The sequence below is a fragment of the Antennarius striatus genome, chromosome 13, assembly GCF_040054535.1.
Source record: "Antennarius striatus isolate MH-2024 chromosome 13, ASM4005453v1, whole genome shotgun sequence".
NCBI lineage: Eukaryota > Metazoa > Chordata > Actinopteri > Lophiiformes > Antennariidae > Antennarius > Antennarius striatus.
In genome coordinates this window covers 15,855,001-15,871,114 of record NC_090788.1, presented here as the reverse complement: position 1 = coordinate 15,871,114, position 16,114 = coordinate 15,855,001, and the positions used below count along the sequence as shown (strand labels likewise).

Here is a 16,114-nt window from a genome sequence, read left to right as displayed (position 1 = left end):
CATGTGAACATTAATCAAAAAGTATAGATAAGGCTTATTTGGACGTTATTATACAAAGTATTTAGAAATAAATGAATTAATTGAAATTTGGACATAGGTGTGAGAGAAATGGAAATTTCTCACAGTCCACTTATTTAATAGGTGCTGAGGGGTAATTTTTCATGATAAAGCCTTTCATTGTCACAGTAATCATCCAGTAGAATTCAGTGGGCCACAGTTTATGTACAGATGCACATTTTGCATAAAAATCACCAGAAACTGAACCAAAATTTTCTCTATCATACAAGTAATAGTTGCCATTAAACACACAAAAATATTTTGTCACTTAAATCAGGTGTATTCATGCTCAGAATCTGTGTGTCACACACATTGTTCCGAGCACAACTGGGAGAACACCGAACCTTAAATGGATAACATTCACCAGAGCGTCACTTGCTTTGGACCGGTACACAACTCTACCATCCAGAGGTTGTGTAGGTCTGAAGATGTCAGTCATGGGCTTTCCTGTCCAGAACTGACACTGCTGAACTATTGCCTTCAACTGCAGGAGAGGGGAGACAAAACAGCTGGTCAACAACCTGGAGGAGTGCCTGTGTCAGTCAACAGGTGTCGTGTGCTATTAGAAGTATTCAACTAACACCATAGGAGGTTAGGTGAGACAATGGTCAGTCTGAGGTCTGAGGCTCCTCAACTCTGATGATATAGAACATTAATATAAAAAATAAAGCCCAAGATTCAAGCCCAGGTCATCTGAGTTAGAGTCCACCAGCATAACCATTAGACTAGTCAACTTAAAATCAAAAATCTCCGTTCAAATCTTTGATCTAGACTATTACTTTATGACAATGGTTATTACTGTATCTCTTAGTTTATGTCAAAATATTTCGCCTTAATGGATGTAGATGCATCTGGTTCACATTTGACCCATGATCCACTACTTACAGCTCGCACTATAAAATAAAAAGCTTTCAACTCAAAGGCGAGAAGGAGAAATTTGTGTCCCCTTTCCTATTCCCGCTTTAAATATGATTTCTGTTGTTCAACAGTCTGAGTCCACGCTAATGTGCTCAGTGCTCATATTGTTAGTAGATGGCAGCATCAGTGATGTGTTTTCAGACGTTTCCACTGTTCTATGCAGGAATTGGATTTAAGTAACAATATAAAAATCATTTTAAAATGTTTTAAATGATCTTAGTGGACCATTTAGTCTTATAGGTTGAGGAAAACAGCATTCAGTCTGCAGCTGCTCACCTGTCGACTGCTGATGGACAGGGTCCTGTGAAACACTGTCCAGGCAACTGCCTGTTCACATCCTGGAGTGGTCATGGAGCCCACGTAGCGATAGTAAGCGTGGAGCTCTTTGGCTGGTGGGATAATGTCACTGAGTCGAAAGTTTGGGATCAACGTGCTGCTACCTTACTCAGAACAATAAGAGGGAGGTTCGGTTAAAATTGTGCATCTGAAAAACCATTTAATCAAAACTCAAAAGGTCTTCATACTTGAAAACATTTTTAATCTTCATAAGTGTGAAGAACAATGTCTTACCATTGTTTCTCACTCGGCCCAGAGCTGCTATGACTGTGTCCAAATGAGGATGATCATCTGTGGATTCCTGTGACAAAGGGTTAGGGTTCGGGTTAAGGTTAATTTTTTTTTCTCATGAAGTCTAGTTTGTATTAAAGCATTACCTCAAACAGGAAGGCAAGCAAAGCTATACCTGCCATATCATGCTCTGCCTCGGCTAGAGAGCCGTATGGCTCCTTGATGTGGACTATGTGCAACTGGAAACACAAACATAGTATAAGGAGTTACACCATAGTGTAGTGTGTACTGAACCGAGTCCAGCACGTCTGGTACTTTTATAATAACAAAGGACTTGTGTCCTGTGTCCCGTACCTCCATGGGAAACCTCTCTCCATCAATGGTGTGCTCTGATCCAGGTCTCCCATTACTTCCCCAGTGGAAATGAAACTGGGCAGCTCTGTAGTGACCTGGCAGAGCTCCTCCAGTCAAGCGGACCATCTGTGGCAAAGCAAAGTGAGCTACAGGAAAGGAGGAGAGGCCGTCTCTTAATACAGACTTTAAAATAATAGAACATCCCTGAATGGTTCTCTGCCTGGAGGAGAGGGGGAACAAAAGCTTTTGACTTCTTTACCAGAGTGTCCTTTGTTTTCCACTGTGATGTTGATTTTGTTGGTGTGACCAATGAAGTTAAAGGCTGGCAGGGCGCTGTTGATGTGCACTTTATTGGTCACAATATTAATTGGTGATTGGCGTAATCCTCCACAGCTAGGGAACTGAGCTGCCCAGTGTTTAGGGTCTAAAAAACAAGCAACACCATTAATGTTTCCCTTGAATGCTTCTGAGATAAGAGATCAGTTGTGTCAAACCTCTCATGTCTACGGTGTAAAGATGCTATTAGAATGAACTGCATGCATTTGCAACTCATAGGAAACATCTGGCTGCTCAATGCTCCATGATGTTCATGAACTGCAGTACTGTAGTTGCTAACTGTCTGTTTGCAGTTTGGAGTTTAGCATTTTATATACAACAGTGCTGGAACACATTTTAAAAATTAGATAGAGCTAATGTTTTACTTACAGGTGGTTTGATGGATGGGCTTTAGATTTTAAATTACCTACAGATCAGTCTTAAACATTTAGAGCACATGTGTCAAAGTCAAAGTCCTGCAGCCAAATGCGGCCCGCCACATCATTTTATGTGGCCCACGAGCACAAAAAAGGTCAGAGTGACTAAAAATAAATAGGTCAAAAGTGTTCTTTGAGCAAAACTACATTAAGCCCATTTTTACATTGACAAAAATGTTTTGAACAAAGTTGATGTTCTAATTTGTGTTTGATGTTATTTTTCTTTATTCTCTTGGATAGTTTGATCCTTGATTGATAGAGTTCTGTGGCCACAAGAAAACATATTTTTCTGTGCAACTGCAATGTTTGTGACTTGAATAAGTAATAAAGTCAGAGTTATTTAACATTAAGGAGTAGTAACATTTATTTTACATTACGATGAGTTACATTTAGTTACATTTATGAGTTAAACCTGGCCCTTCGAGGACAGTCATTATGCTGATGTGGCCCTCAGCGAAAGTGAGTTTGACACCCCTGATTTAGAGGTTTACTGAGATTAACTTGACTTTGACTTGACTCTGATCTTACCTCTGCATGTGTCGTCACAGGAGTACTGGCTCTGGTAGCACCACTGAGCTGGAGAAGAGAAGTGAGATGTATGTTAGATTCTATTCTTCCTCCAGCCTGATCTAAAGTGTATACTTGTTTAGGACAAGCCTCTCTCTTATGCATATCACAATGTCAATAACATACTTTTAACTATTCTCATTTTCATCCTGTTTCAAACTTTTTATTTAGATTTAATTGCTCATCTACAAGTGTCTGGTCAAACACACACTTACATTCACATACGGTATAATTTGAAATTGTCATGATGCCAATCTTTTCAATTGTAATGTAATAATGTTCTGTATGTATTTTTCCTCCCAGCTCCACCTTGAACAGGTAGAGGGCTATATCTAACCTCAATGCGCTTCAATGTTACATAACATTTAGCTAACAACCTGAAAGAAAAGACTGAGGTGACAACTGTGACATCATCTCTCATGTGACATTGGTGTCAAAGTCACTCAGTTATATTTTTAAAAAATGGACCTATAAATCCATACAAATGACTATTTCTGCATTATTTTGAAACAAGGCCCAGTTTTGTAGAATACAATTGGACACAAACATAGGATTGGAAAGCAGTAAATTCACTTGTGTCCTATGAACTCTAAAATATTGATATATATAGCAGCCTAATATTTAAGATTTGCATCAGTTTTCCATTTGAGACTGGATAAACAAAGTTAAACTATGAGTTATACTGAGCTAAAAAACAAACAAACAAAAACTAAGCCAGGCTAAACAAAGCTACGTTAAGCAAATGTAAACTGAGAGGTAAGATAAGAGGTAAGATAGGATAACATAAGATATCATGACAACATAACATGATGTAAGACAAGGCAGTCAGAGACTGCAACATCCTGCGACATACCCTGATCTGTTTTAAGGGTAGGTCAGGGTCAAAGCTTCAGGGTAGGTCAAAGTTATGCACTAGCTTTGACCATAGATCAAAGCTAGTGCATAACTAGTGCAAAGCTAGTGCATAACCTTGTTCATTCCAGTGCATAGCCAGCGCACTAGCTTTGACCATAGATCATAGGTAGATCAAAGCACTAGCTTTTATCTACCTATGCACCAGCTTAGATCTATGATCTTACTCAAACTGGCCTTCTCCCTCGTCTTTCTGTCTTATTTGGTTCCTGTACAAAAATTGAAATTTGACCTTGACTTAGTTTTTTCAAGGTCAAGGTCATCAACTCATTTTAATCCCCTAAATAGTTTACTGGATCTAAATATACAATTTTGTACCTCAGTGAATTATTTGATAACACAAAGTTAATGTTATTGAACCTCATCTATTATTCCCCCAGAGACCACCTCTCACATCTGCATTCCTACATTATTTGCTGCAACTGAGCCATTTATTTCTTTATTTCTCCACTGATAATGTGTTAAAAATATATTTTTTGTCGAAAAATACACCAAGATGACTCTTTGGCTGAAATGTGCACCCCTGTTAATCACTCAATGCAATGTTTGTGTGGAATGATCATTAACGCTCCAATGCATTTTGAATTGTTTTAAATCGACTTTGTCCATTGGTATATTCAACACCAGGGACTTTGCAGTGGGCTTTTTATTTTTTAATTTTAGCTCTTAAACAGAAATGCCGTACTACAAATGGAGTTAAGCAACAGGGTTCTGTATGAGTATTGTTCTTCAATAAATGCGTTGATGTGCCTGGACATGAAACTTATGGCAGCTGCAGCCATCATGCTAAATGAATGGTGACTATGGAAACCAATGGTGGTTGTAGATTAAGAGATATTTTAAATCTTTCAGACATGTGACTCCACTGATTGCATTCGGTGTCAAGTTGATCGCTGGCTCAGGCAGGCTTTGTTCACCTCAGCTGCCTCCATCCAAAAGGTGCTGATCAAGTAATTAGGTTGTGTGCTGTGGGTGTGTATTGTGTTCTGATGTGAATAAAACTCCAGTGTCTAAGTCCACGGTGGGAATGAAGGGCACTACAAAGAACCATTTAGCTAATATAGGAACAGAGATTATTGCCACAACTTCCCACAATGCCTTTCTTTGAAACAGGACAACAGTTCTCACCGACTGAGAACACTGCACAGGTGGAGGCAGGTTTTACTCCACCTGGCTCCAGCACCTGTGGCAAACAGTGCAGAAAAGTCACACTCACATATTCCACTGAAAAACTGACCACAACATTCTTTAAATCCAAAATATTTTCTTTGTCCTTTCCATGTTATTACAATTTTTTGTCATTATAATCCAGCATCCAAGAGAAAGGATAATTTATACATTTAAAACTTTGAACTTTGTCACACTTCAAATCTTGGTATTCAACTGGACTGTGAAGCGTTTCAACTTAAATCAATTTACAGATTAATTGCATCTCTTTTGTAATAATGCAAGCATCTTTCACGCAGTTCTAGGTTCTCAAATAGGAGATTTAGCTGCTATATCTTTTCTGATGATAAATAAATGTTTGGGGGTTTTAGCCTGTTGCTTGGACAAAGTAAGACAACTGATAATGATAATGTGACTCAAGTTTTTCAGCTGCCATTGAAGCACCATACACTAACAAAAATGTTTCAATTTATTCTAGTCATGTATTTGAAATGTAATTAATTAATTCAGAAAATAGCGCAGAGTAGTAACAGACTTTCACTGAATCATATAGATAAATGCGTTTTTGAAATTAAAGCTTAAAAAAAAGCTTAGCAAGGTATAGTTTTTATATGTTGATTCAATTGCCCCTGCAGTATTAGTGTGTGTTCGTATGACTGTGTGTGTCCTACCTGCACACTGACAGCAGACAGAAATCAGAGTCAAGAGGTGGACGGAAAAATCCATGATCAGCAGACCAGAGATGATCCTGACAGAAGAGCAGCTGACCTCACATAGTGTGTCTCGCATCTGGGGATGGGAGGGAGACGGTCAGGAGTATAACACAAAATGTGTGTGTGTGTGTGTGTGTGTGTGTGTGTGTGTGTGTGTGTGTGTGTGTGTGTGTGTGTGTGTGTGTGTGTGTGTGTGTGTGTGTGTGTGTGTGTGTGTGTGTGTGTGTGTGTGTGTGTGTGTGTGTGTGTGTAGGTGTGTGTGTGTGTGTTCGAGAGAGGGGGGATGGGCTGAAAAACTAAAAAAAGCCACTTTGAAGAGATACCAGACTGATGACTGGTGGCAAAATGTGATACTTTGCCATTAAAAAAAGTTGCTTTAAACACATATTTGTACTGGCTGATGAGGGGAGACGGATGATAACCAGTATACAAAAATACCAGTCCTCGGGCTTTTCACTTTCAACTGCTCTGCTATACACAAACCACATCCAAATCAGTGTTATGTTCAGTGCAGTATTTCTATTCCAGAATGTGACTCTGCAGAGCACAGCAGCAGTTCTATGTCATCTCAGCGTGAGTTTATATAAATACTGTCTAATGCTTACAATATGAAGATGAGGTTTTCTATTTAATTATATTTGCTGAATATGACGTAGTGTGTATTAGGTAACTCTTGAACATGCTTCATCGGCAGCAAAGAGCTGTTTCTATAAAATATGCAGCATCTTTAACACCAATCATCCTTCTGAAGGTGTGGCAGTCCAATGAACATTTTACTTTGCCTTGAATTTTTACACGAATGGGACTTGGTCATATGTCAAGATCGAAATTTTAAAAAAGTTATATAAGCTCATGCAGACGTGTATCATTTTGTGTATATTTTACTCATCATTGTCATTGCTTTAAAATGATGATGGATAGGAGACACTTTGACACATCAGAAGCATGGGCATATATAAATCTCACTGTCATGATTTGAACACTTTAATGAATTACAGCCATTACTAACATTAAAACTTGTTAATACTGACAATTTAACTTGTTTTTCTGAGTGTCTCCTGTAAAAAGAACAAACAGAATTTCCTTATTGTCATGCTTGTAGTTCGTATGTTGGCTTCTTGGGACTGAAGCATCGCTGACGTTTGTACAGCTGTACTACAAGACCTCAATGAAAAGAAAAACACTTCATTTCAAAGTTTTGCTCTTTTGTAAAAACTGTGACATTGAGAAATGTTTAAATGACAATAAATAAAATAGAACACAAAAACAAGGATTTTGAGTTGTGCTTTGTAAACAGAGCCTGATGGACAGGAAGACAGAAACCATTCCAATAACCATAGGAGAGATAATTAAGTAATCAAAGGACAAGTTAATTCATGTAAAATAGATTTATTTGAAAATGGATCCAATAGACAGGTATATTTTAATCTATTAATTACAAATAAAAATTTGAAATATTTACCAACTAAAATTATTAAGGATTAGCAAAGACGTTTAAAATAAGGTTGCTTGCTTACAGGCATTTGGTGTTTTTGGAATATAAGATAAAAACATAACCACTTCCTGTTTGATCCTGACCAGCATCAGTCCCAATAAAAGAGACTGAGACGAGACAAACTAAAACATATTATCTCCATCTGAGCCACTAAACTATAGAAGAAATGATCAGGTACCTTCAGTCTGATTCTAAGGATAAGTGCTCATTTGTCATTGAAATGAAATGGACACAAAATGAAATGTAGAAACCTGCTGAACAACAAACATGATTTAAGTATGAGAAACTGTGGTATAGTAAATACCTAACTTTAATTCTTACTGTAGTGCTGCAGATCATCAGTAACGGAAGAATACAGTAATGCTGAATGTGCAGAAATGATAACTTCATTAAAATAACATGCTGTATACAGTGAGCTACAATAGAGTGTTAACACAATATATATCATTCATTCTAGGTAGTTGCTTCTGAAGTGATCCCCGTAAAAATTCTGAGAGTTAATGAAATGTTAACTGGACTAAGGCAACACCATAAACATTCCTTGTTGAAGAAACACTCTTTAATTCTGGCTCGAGGAAACAACAGCCGGCTGTCTGGGTCACATGGACACATCTTCAAAGGAGGTAATTCTGAAAAAGACAGTTGATTTATTTTTGAGAATTAATGAATGAAACCATGGAGAAGTTGTTGCTGGAAAAAATAACAAATAGCTGAAAACTAGTATTTACAAATTCTGAATTCTTCACAACTAAAACGGGGACAGTGTTTTTATGTGTTCAGCAATTTAGAGTAGAGTTTCTCTTTCCTATTGTACCTTCAGCACAACAGCAGCTACCACAACCATAGCAGCTAACAGCAGCATCCGTCCCATCCAGCCCAGGTCTACGGTCTTCAGGATGAAGAAGCGTGCCCAGCCCAGCTTCTTGGCTGTGTGAGGTGGGTACCGCATGCTGTTCACCCCCTCCATCTTCAGCTGCTTGATGAGGCAGCTACGCAGATGACTCAGCTGGTCAAAGCTGAACTTGCCATGGTAACAGCCCATACCGCTGTTCCCTGACATGAAAAGAGGGAAATGGTTAGAGGTTTGACAGCTGACGACAATGTCGCTGTAGCAGCAAAGAATCTGAAAGCAAGCATCATAGGAATCAGTCGAGGAAGGTGTGTAGATAACGGATATGGTATGAAATACCAAGCTAGTAGAGGAGTAATATACTGGTTGGGGGTAAAGTTGTGTCTTTTCCCTGCAATAGTCTGGATGGAGGTTGGATTCTGTAGTTCAGGTCGAGAGCTTTGGAAATTGTTTTGTCAAGCAGGATCTAAGCCTCCACTGACACTTGACAGAGAATGTTGAAAGAGCAGATATGCCTTTCCTATGATTCTGGCAAATGAAACGAATGTTAAAAATGATGATCTGCACTGATGATCAGTAAGAATGATTTAGCTATGCATTAACAACTAGAACCAATGCAGTCAGAGACTGCAGCATCCTGCGACACCCCTGAATTCAAGATTTTACAAAGATCAAAGCTAGTGCTCTGACATACTGTCATTGATGAAAGCACAAGCCTTGATCTATGGTCTTACTCACACTGGCCTTCTCCCTCATCTTTCTACCTTATCCGGTTCCTGAGTGTACAAAAGTAGAAATTTGGCCTATCACCTAGTTTTCTCAAGATCAAGGTCATCATCTCATTTTCATTCCCTGTCTTGCCCAAGTAATGCGCTTCTTGTTTCATCTTTCTATCTACAATGGTCGCAAAGATATTTGGTGGACATACTAACGGACGAATAAACGAACGGACGAACACACAATCACTGACAATTACAATACATCACCGCTTTGAAGCAGGATGTCATAAAGTAACTTGACCTTTGGCCTTAGCAAATGAACCACAAAGATACCAGAAGGGATGTTAGCAAACCTAGTCAGTGAAAAGACGAAGTATGTCTTAACTAAGCGCTGGTTTCGACAGGTAGGCGAGAGGTATGGGCCGAGACATCACAAAATAGTTTGATCTTTCAAAGATTTAAAAGATTAATTCAAGGTGAATTAACATCTGAATCACAAAGAGCTGATTTGCTGATTTCTCCCTCTTTTTTTTTTTGTAACTGGTTAGATAGTTTCTCAGAATTGAATACTGCAGTAATGACCTTAATCATTTTCCTGAAACTTTGAAACTCGTCAAAAGTGGTTTTAGGTTTGATCAAACATCTATTTTTTTGAAATGGTTCTTATATGCTTCTTCTTCTTATATGCCAATGAAATTATCACATTCATGAAGTCTAATGCCAAGGTTACTAAATATTTTATAGCCATTTATCAAATGCACTGATCATATAGGGCGAGCTGGGTGTAGGTGATATAGTATGTGATAAAGGGGTTATTCATGATATGCTAAATCAGATTAAGCAGGGTGGAAACTTTGGTTGGTGTGGCAGTGAGTGCTAGGAGTCTCCTCATCATCAGTTTAGCTAGTTCTTTGCTGAGGACCGAACCCCTTGAAAATAGCTGGTATGGATTTCCCTTCTTTCATTGACACAGAAAAGGAGGGAAATTCCAGGATCAAACACACACCAGAGTCTGCTTGTCTTAGTAATGGAGAACATTGTCTCAGAATCCACTCACCCACTCCTCCAAACGGCAAAGAGCTGACAGAATAATGCACAAGACAGTCATTGGCCAGCAACCCTCCACTGGACGTCTCATCTTTCATTCTCTCTATCACCTTTAAACAAAGGATCCACGTTACAACCGTGATCTGTTGCATGCTACACGTGTAGAGTTGGAAGTGCATGTGTGGTTTCTGATGTTCCATACCTTCTTATCTTGTGAGAAAATATAAAGTGCCAGAGGTTTCTCTCTCTTATTGATAAACTTTATGGCTTCGTCCAGACCGCTGACTGACAAAATCGGAAGTATGGGTCCGAATATCTCCTCCTGCATCACCTTAGCCTCTGGCTGCACATCCCGCAGAACTGTGGGAGCTGAACACAACACACAAACAGTGGTTATCACATTCATACCTGTGAAGTAATTATCAAATTAAAATACATCTAAAGACAAACTGAATGCTTTTGTGACGCCTGAGTCACATACTGCATACCTATGTAGCAGTGCGACTCATCATTGTCTCCTCCAGCAGCGACGGTGCTGTCCTCCAACAAGGCCATTATCCTCTTGAAGTGGCGCTGGTTGATGATGCGTCCGTAGTCAGGGCAGGTCTCTGGGTCGTCTGTGTAGAACTCCTACCGGGGCAAAAAAAAATTACGTATTTTTGTTAAAACCATGAAGTTTTTGTAAGTGGCTGAAAGATCTTTCTCTGCCATTGGAGTCAAAAAAATGGATAAATGGCAAAAATAATGAATAATATCATCACTTCTGAATCTTCAACGTAAGGAGTATTAATTACCAAGGACAAAAAAACAGAAAAAAAAAACTCCAAAGAATGAAAGCCTTTTGAAATATTTAATTTCCTTAATTTTTCTTGATATATTTCACTTAGATGGTTAACTATATGTTCTCAAAATCACATTTTTTTTCCAATTCTATTGTCATCAGACTCACTGATGATAATTTCCCTGGGGGCATAATAGTGAACAGGACACAGGCCTCAGTCAGTTATTAATTTGGTTGTAGAGACTGGTTATTTTTCCTTCACAATAACAGGACAGCTTCATGATTGGACCTTTTAGGGCCATTTAAAGTCATTTCAAAAATGTTTTTGGGGCAGAATCATTGGTTTCTAAAATTTAAAATTTAACATATGAATTATTACTTGTTTTTGAGTTATCTGTACCTTGATGGCTTTCTTGACCTCATAGATGACCCGGTCCTGGATGCTGGGCTCACAAAGGATGTAGTCTGGGGCGATGCAGGTCTGACCACAGTTGGTGTACTTTCCCCACGCGACACGCCTACACAGTAGTGCAAAGTCAACAAGAGGGTCTCAGAAAGGAAAGGTACAGGATACGTTTAGACTTTTTCAAAAAAAAAAAAAAAAAAAGTATAATACAGTATATACCGTACATTTGGGTTTTTTTTTAACAAAAATACTACATGATAAAAGGGGCTAGAGGGGAATTCGGAGGTTCTGATCATTTCTCTGACCTGCAGGCTATGGTTATGTCACAGTTCTTGTCTATGTAGCAGGGACTCTTCCCACCCAGCTCCAGGGTGACGGGCGTCAGGTTTTTGGCAGCAGCCTCCATGATCAGTTTTCCCACTGCGCTGTTGCCGGTGTAGAAGATGTGATCAAACCTCTGGCGAAGCAGCTCCTGGGTCTCTGGCACACCTCCAGTCACGACAGGGTATAGCTCCTTACACAGGATCAAACCACACACTCAGTTAAAACACAGAATGACAAATTTGTTATGCACCATTTATTACAACTTCTTTCTGCTCTGTTTTTAATGGGAGCATGTGTACATGTGTACATGCTCATGTAAGGACAAGAGCTGCATGTTCCTGATTGTAACGTGTTGGAAACTGTTCTGTCAAACAGAATATATGCCTCCATTGACATTTGACGGAGAATGTTGGACTCCCTTCACATGAGAGTGGAAGAGAGAAAAATGGAAGAAAACCAAGTGTAGATGCCATTCTAGCAAACGAAACCGAATGTTGAAAATGAATTAGCTCTGCATTGATAATCAGTAAGAATGATTTAGCTATACATTAACAATTAATACCTTGATAAGAATGTTGACAATAATAAAGCTTTGGGGTAAATGATATTTCAAAGGTTGATGTGTTTTTTAGTATGTGGGGTTGAGCCTGTAGCTTTGTAATTGAATTGATCCATTCAGAAGAACAACTAATAATAAAGTAACTTGAAATGTACCACAAAGCTACCAAAAAGGATGTTAGCAGACTTAGTCAGTAAAAAGAAGTACCGGTATGTCTTAACTAAGCGCCAGTTTCAACAGGTGTGCAAAAGGGAATTATAAAAGGAAGTCACGCCACACAGTGCATGAGACAGTAAAGGTTAAGGCCCCCTTGACTAAAAGCAAATTCATTAAAAATCATTGAGGAATTAATGACCACACATAAGAAGGTGATTTTATTCAGGGAGTAGCAGAGGTATAAAATAATAGAAAAGGGGAAAAATAGGTGTCACCTCTATTGAAAATTTTTGTGGAAAATAAACTCTGCTACAAGCGGAAGCCTTGTAGCATAGGAGCATTTGTACATATCATGCCTATGTAAGGTTTATAAGCTTTAAACAGTATATTCTGTATGTATTCATGAAGCCAGCGTAGAAGTGGTAGTAAGTATAGTAGTAAGTATAACTAAATTCTGTTTTACGTCATAGTGGAAATAATGCTGAACATTTGAGAAAGAAACTGCTGAGGATCGTTAATTTCTGTGGATCTTCAAGCTTCACATCCTCATTTAAAAGAGGGAGGAAGGTTCACATTTCTGCAAAAGACTACAACTTTTAAAGTGTTTTTAAAGTACCACGTATGTCTCATTCTGCCCAACAAGGGAAACAAAGTCATTCAACCACATAAATTACTGATTTGGTTAAGAACAAGGCTTTACTTTTGCCTTAGGATCAAGCCAAAACACAGTATTAGATTAATTAGATTGAACCTCATGTATGTAAGACTCTATCTGTATATGGATGAAACGCAGCTTGTGAGATCACTAAAACTTAACTAGTTTAAACAAGTTAGGCTTCATCACGTCACCTGTAAAAAACAACTGACTGTTAAGATTATTCTGTCATTCAGACTAGACTAAATAAAGCTGAAGCCACTTTTATAAAGTGTCTATCTTTGCACATCCATGTATGACTTTTTAGGTTGGAATAATAATACTGGACAAAATAACACATCTTTTCTATTGCTTCTGTAGTTACAGACACAAGAATGTGCACAACAGCATTGTGTTTCACATTCATGAAACCTCTGATACGTATCACACTGACGTTATGAGACCTGGCCTTACTTTGTCGATGTAAACTGGCAGTAGCTCCTCCATGACCTTCGCAGTGTGAACACAGACCTCAGAGGGTTTGATCACTGCAGCATTACCTGGACAGCGAGAAACAAAAAATATTTCACATTTTAAGAAACACGGACATCTTCTGGCACTTGCTTGATTCTTCAATCCATTTTTATTTACAGAATAAATGTTGTTTGGTTCTGTTTGTGGAAAAGAAAGCATCATACTGAAGTACAAATTCATGACACTGATTCAGAAGACTCACAATGTATAAATACCACAACTATGATTAGTAGTTTACTCTTTGAAATATTTTGATTTTTTAATTTTGATTATTTGGTATCAAAAGCTGGCCCATTACAACCTGATATGTTACAGTTCATTATTCAATAAATAAACATTTTAAAAACATTTTTGTTTGCTGATGCTGCTGCAGCTGCCTTTGGCCTGAATTGTATTTCCCCCCCAGTAAACCAGGAGAGCACTGGAGGATAAAGCATAAAGTCCATTCTGGGTGAACTCTGACTGGGTACGGGTGAGACCTTTGTGTGTCTCCTCCAAACATCAACATTAGAGTTTAAACAGACTTATTTTTAAAAAAAAGAACTGCAATGGTAAACTCACACTGCAGACAAGGTAACACCGAAAGGCTCAAGCAAATAAAGCCACAGACATAAATATTACAGTGTCATGATAAGCAGTCACAAGTAAACATGTTAAACTTAGTTTGCATGACTCAACATCGCTTTGTGATGCAAATCTCCAAGTCCAGCCAAAACACTTGCATTGGAGCCTCCATAGCAAAGGTACCCTTTGACCCAGAAATAAATTATTCATGTGTTCACACGATATCTTAGGGCTGAGAGATTCAGCTTAAGAGTCAAGAGTCAACTTTGCCCTTTGGGCTTTCACTGATAGCAGCAGCACACTGAGCTGACTCACTATGTTCACATGTGAAACCACACCCAATCAACACACACCTAAGGATACAAAAAAAAAATCACTTCAACTTCATAACTATTTTTAATTCTGCATCTAAAGTTACCCTCAAAACTGTCTCTCAAACTGCACAACAGTTCAGACACTAGCCACTGATTCATTTATCGTAAAAAGGAATAGGAGTGATTAAGATCGTGAGAAGGATTACTGATCAAAGTTCCACAGAGATAAAACTCTGATATTCTGCAAAAGTGAACTTTGACACTGTTATATCACACAAGCACGCTGCCCTTTCACCCACAAGCAGAGGCCCACAGCCCACAAAGTACCGGCAGCGATGGCTCCAATGAGCGGCTGGATAGTGACAGCCCAGGGGTAGTTCCAGGCCCCGATGATGAGCACGACCCCCAGTGGCTCCGGCTGGATGTAGACGGTGTCTGAGAGGGTCAGGAGGTTCTTCTCTACAGGCCGAGGGGCAGCCCACTCCTTCAGCTTCCTGATGGCCAGGCTGATCTCCCCCTCCAGACCCAGAGTCTCATACAGCTGAGTCCCAACCTCACTCTGGGGACAAAGAAAAGGAGGTTAAATCACTAAAATCACTTATAATCCTCACCTTTATGGAGGCGTGTGCATATTTTATAATCCACCCTCATCTTGATGAATGTATTCGGCTACAGCTATCCCACTGTGACTGTCTTTTATGACACAATCGGCTTTCTGGATATCTGTGATGCGTCTCTGTCAGGTTTCTATACAGCATTATACAGATGGAAGATTCAGTTTTGTCATTCTCTGTTCTACTTTTCCTTATTTACCTTACTGCTAACAGGAAGTGAGCTACAGGCTTAGCTTTATTGCTCTAACCCTGAGAGTGTGTGATTTGCATGTTATCTCCATGAACCACGAACACCATGAACACCTATCTTACACATCCCATAATAACATAATAAAGACTAAAAGCTACTGGCCTGCATGTAATATGACCAACAAACATCTGTCCTTTGAATCCAGGCTCCAATTATTTTAGAAAAGTCAATGCTCACCTTGTTGAGGTCTTTCTTGATGGCATCGGATATCACGCTCTGCCTCTCAGAGAATAACCTCTGCAGGTTCCTCAGCTGCCGAATCCGGTGCTCTAAACATTTGGATCTGCCTGTTTCAAAGGCTTTCCTGGCGCGATCCACTGCCTGTTGCTCCCTGGACATCCTGATGAATAAAGGTTTTGGTCTGCCTACAAAACAAACACAAGACACAGTTAAGTGCAAAATTTGATGTTTTAGTGCTGGACAAATCATGCACGGTCATGTCCGCTGTTAGTCAGTTTATCTAATATTAATAATAATTGCTTTGGAGGACTCTAGCTAGTTCAGAAGAAGATAGTACATCACATGTGGGAAAAGTATTAACCGATGAAATGGAATGAATGAAATAATAGTGCCGGGAAGCCAATGTTATGTTTGGACAGTTGTATTAATGCTAATCTCACCAGCTGTTGTCTTGTATTTAGCAGGCAGGGGAGAAATGAAATATAACTTCATCCACCACAGAATGTTCTTCTGTGTGTGTGTGTGTGTGTGTGTGTGTGTGTGTGTGTGTGTGTGTGTGTGTGTGTGTGTGTGTGTGTGTGTGTGCGCGTGTGTGTGCTGCTCTTTGTTGACACAAAACACGGTAATAACAGTGTAACAGAGCCGTAGCTACGACGGCTACACGTCCGGTCCGGAGAACG

General features: G+C 39.1%; 2 protein-coding genes across 2 annotated transcripts in view; both read right to left on the bottom strand.

Moving 5' to 3' along the window:
* Positions 1-278: 278 nt before the first annotated feature.
* Positions 279-6,083, bottom strand: ca4c (carbonic anhydrase IV c). The gene is made up of 9 exons (XM_068330431.1): positions 6,063-6,083; positions 5,256-5,310; positions 3,177-3,224; positions 2,156-2,320; positions 1,897-2,042; positions 1,689-1,781; positions 1,546-1,612; positions 1,252-1,415; positions 279-541 (listed from the first exon to the last, which is right to left on the bottom strand). Exons 1-9 carry the CDS (start codon positions 6,081-6,083, stop codon positions 347-349), a joined length of 954 nt encoding a protein of 317 aa, XP_068186532.1. The 3' UTR covers positions 279-346.
* Positions 6,084-7,380: 1,297 nt separating this feature from the next.
* Positions 7,381-16,114, bottom strand: part of aldh3a2b (aldehyde dehydrogenase 3 family, member A2b) — a 9,092-nt gene continuing 358 nt past the window's right edge. Inside the window, exons 2-11 of the mRNA XM_068330972.1 lie at positions 15,432-15,619; positions 14,718-14,949; positions 13,453-13,538; positions 11,611-11,819; positions 11,300-11,417; positions 10,607-10,748; positions 10,321-10,487; positions 10,129-10,228; positions 8,317-8,555; positions 7,381-8,131 (exon numbers count right to left, since the gene is read on the bottom strand). Coding sequence (XP_068187073.1) covers positions 8,117-8,131; positions 8,317-8,555; positions 10,129-10,228; positions 10,321-10,487; positions 10,607-10,748; positions 11,300-11,417; positions 11,611-11,819; positions 13,453-13,538; positions 14,718-14,949; positions 15,432-15,593 — 1,470 coding nt within the window. The 5' untranslated portion in view covers positions 15,594-15,619 and the 3' untranslated portion in view covers positions 7,381-8,116. The remainder of the gene's footprint in view (positions 8,132-8,316; positions 8,556-10,128; positions 10,229-10,320; positions 10,488-10,606; positions 10,749-11,299; positions 11,418-11,610; positions 11,820-13,452; positions 13,539-14,717; positions 14,950-15,431; positions 15,620-16,114) is intronic.